The sequence below is a fragment of the Diaphorina citri genome, unplaced genomic scaffold (assembly GCF_000475195.1).
Source record: "Diaphorina citri unplaced genomic scaffold, Diaci psyllid genome assembly version 1.1 scaffold17682, whole genome shotgun sequence".
Classification (NCBI taxonomy): domain Eukaryota; kingdom Metazoa; phylum Arthropoda; class Insecta; order Hemiptera; family Psyllidae; genus Diaphorina; species Diaphorina citri.
The window spans coordinates 1-1,022 of NW_007395037.1; the positions used below are offsets into that span (position 1 = coordinate 1).

General features: G+C 36.1%; 1 protein-coding gene across 1 annotated transcript; it reads left to right on the forward strand.

Annotated features, from left to right (window-relative positions):
* Window positions 1–9: 9 nt before the first annotated feature.
* On the forward strand, window positions 10–796 carry LOC103523229. The gene is made up of 2 exons (XM_008488291.3): window positions 10–305; window positions 584–796. The coding sequence occupies exons 1-2, from the start codon at window positions 158–160 to the stop codon at window positions 793–795; spliced, it is 360 nt and encodes a 119-aa protein (XP_008486513.1). The 5' UTR covers window positions 10–157; the 3' UTR covers window position 796.
* The last annotated feature ends 226 nt before the right edge of the window (window positions 797–1,022 follow it).

Below are 1,022 nucleotides of genomic sequence, written 5' to 3' on the forward strand. Positions count from 1 at the left end.
AGATGTAATCAAGAAGCTCCAGGATGGGACCTTTTATTCAAAATGTAAAAGATCAGTAATATGGATCTGTGTCCTTTTATGTAAATAATTTTGAACACAATCGCTTGTGTCAACGTGTTTTTTCCCCCCTGTTGAATTGATTACCCAACCCATCACAATGAGTGAACTCGAGAGTGACCTGTCACAGCTGGATCTAAATGCGGCTACCTGTTTGTTGACGGAAGATGAGATTGTCACTTCACTACAGAACACAGCAAACTTGTTCTCAGCAAGACGTGTGCTGGTTGAAGCTGCTCAAATATTTGGTGAGGAAACATAGCATCATCTTTTTATCTTAAACGTGGGAACAATAGAGAGCTGTTGGTCTACAAGTGGTATCATATTACTTGCTAGTATTGCCTAAGCTTTCCAGAATAAAAGGGTCAAGGCACTCTGGTAAATTTTATTTTGTAGACATTTATTTTATTACCATATCTGAAGTCAGGTTATTTGATCATCAAGATATAAGATCTTCTATAAGCAGCGTGTATGGTAATTGCTAATATTTTGTTATTATCTCACTAACATGAGTTTTCTTTTCCAGATGAAAACAACAAAACAATTCAGCCGTTCAATTTAACGACTCAGGTGGATAACTATGAAACCACTGCCAAAGAATATCAAGAGATCATTGAGAACAAAGTATTGCTTGAGGCATTCACCAAAACAATTGATCAGAGTATTATATTGGATCACGTGTTGAAAGAGGACTATGGCCAAAATTCGGATGTATCTGAGAATCAAATCAAAGTGTAAGTTGAAACATCTATTAAAAAAAAAGTGCAAGTAATAAACAATTGTAGGACTTGGGTACTTTGTCTTTGAGTAAATACCTACCTGCTTACCTGCTAAATGTATAGGTCTATCTATCTACTTCTTCCCTCTGGGGATTGGTTGGCAAACTCTCTCCATTTGTCTCTGTCTCAAAATGTACACCCTTGAAAGAGAGGAAAAAACAGAATATTGAAAAAAAAAAATCCATG

Coding starts and splice junctions, on each gene's coding strand:
- LOC103523229 (XM_008488291.3), top strand. CDS start 158: ATGAGTGAACTCGAGAGTGACCTGTCACAGCTGGATCTAAATGCGGCT. Junction 306..583: donor TGAAGCTGCTCAAATATTTG/GTGAGGAAACAT, acceptor TTTCTTTTCCAG/ATGAAAACAACAAAACAATT.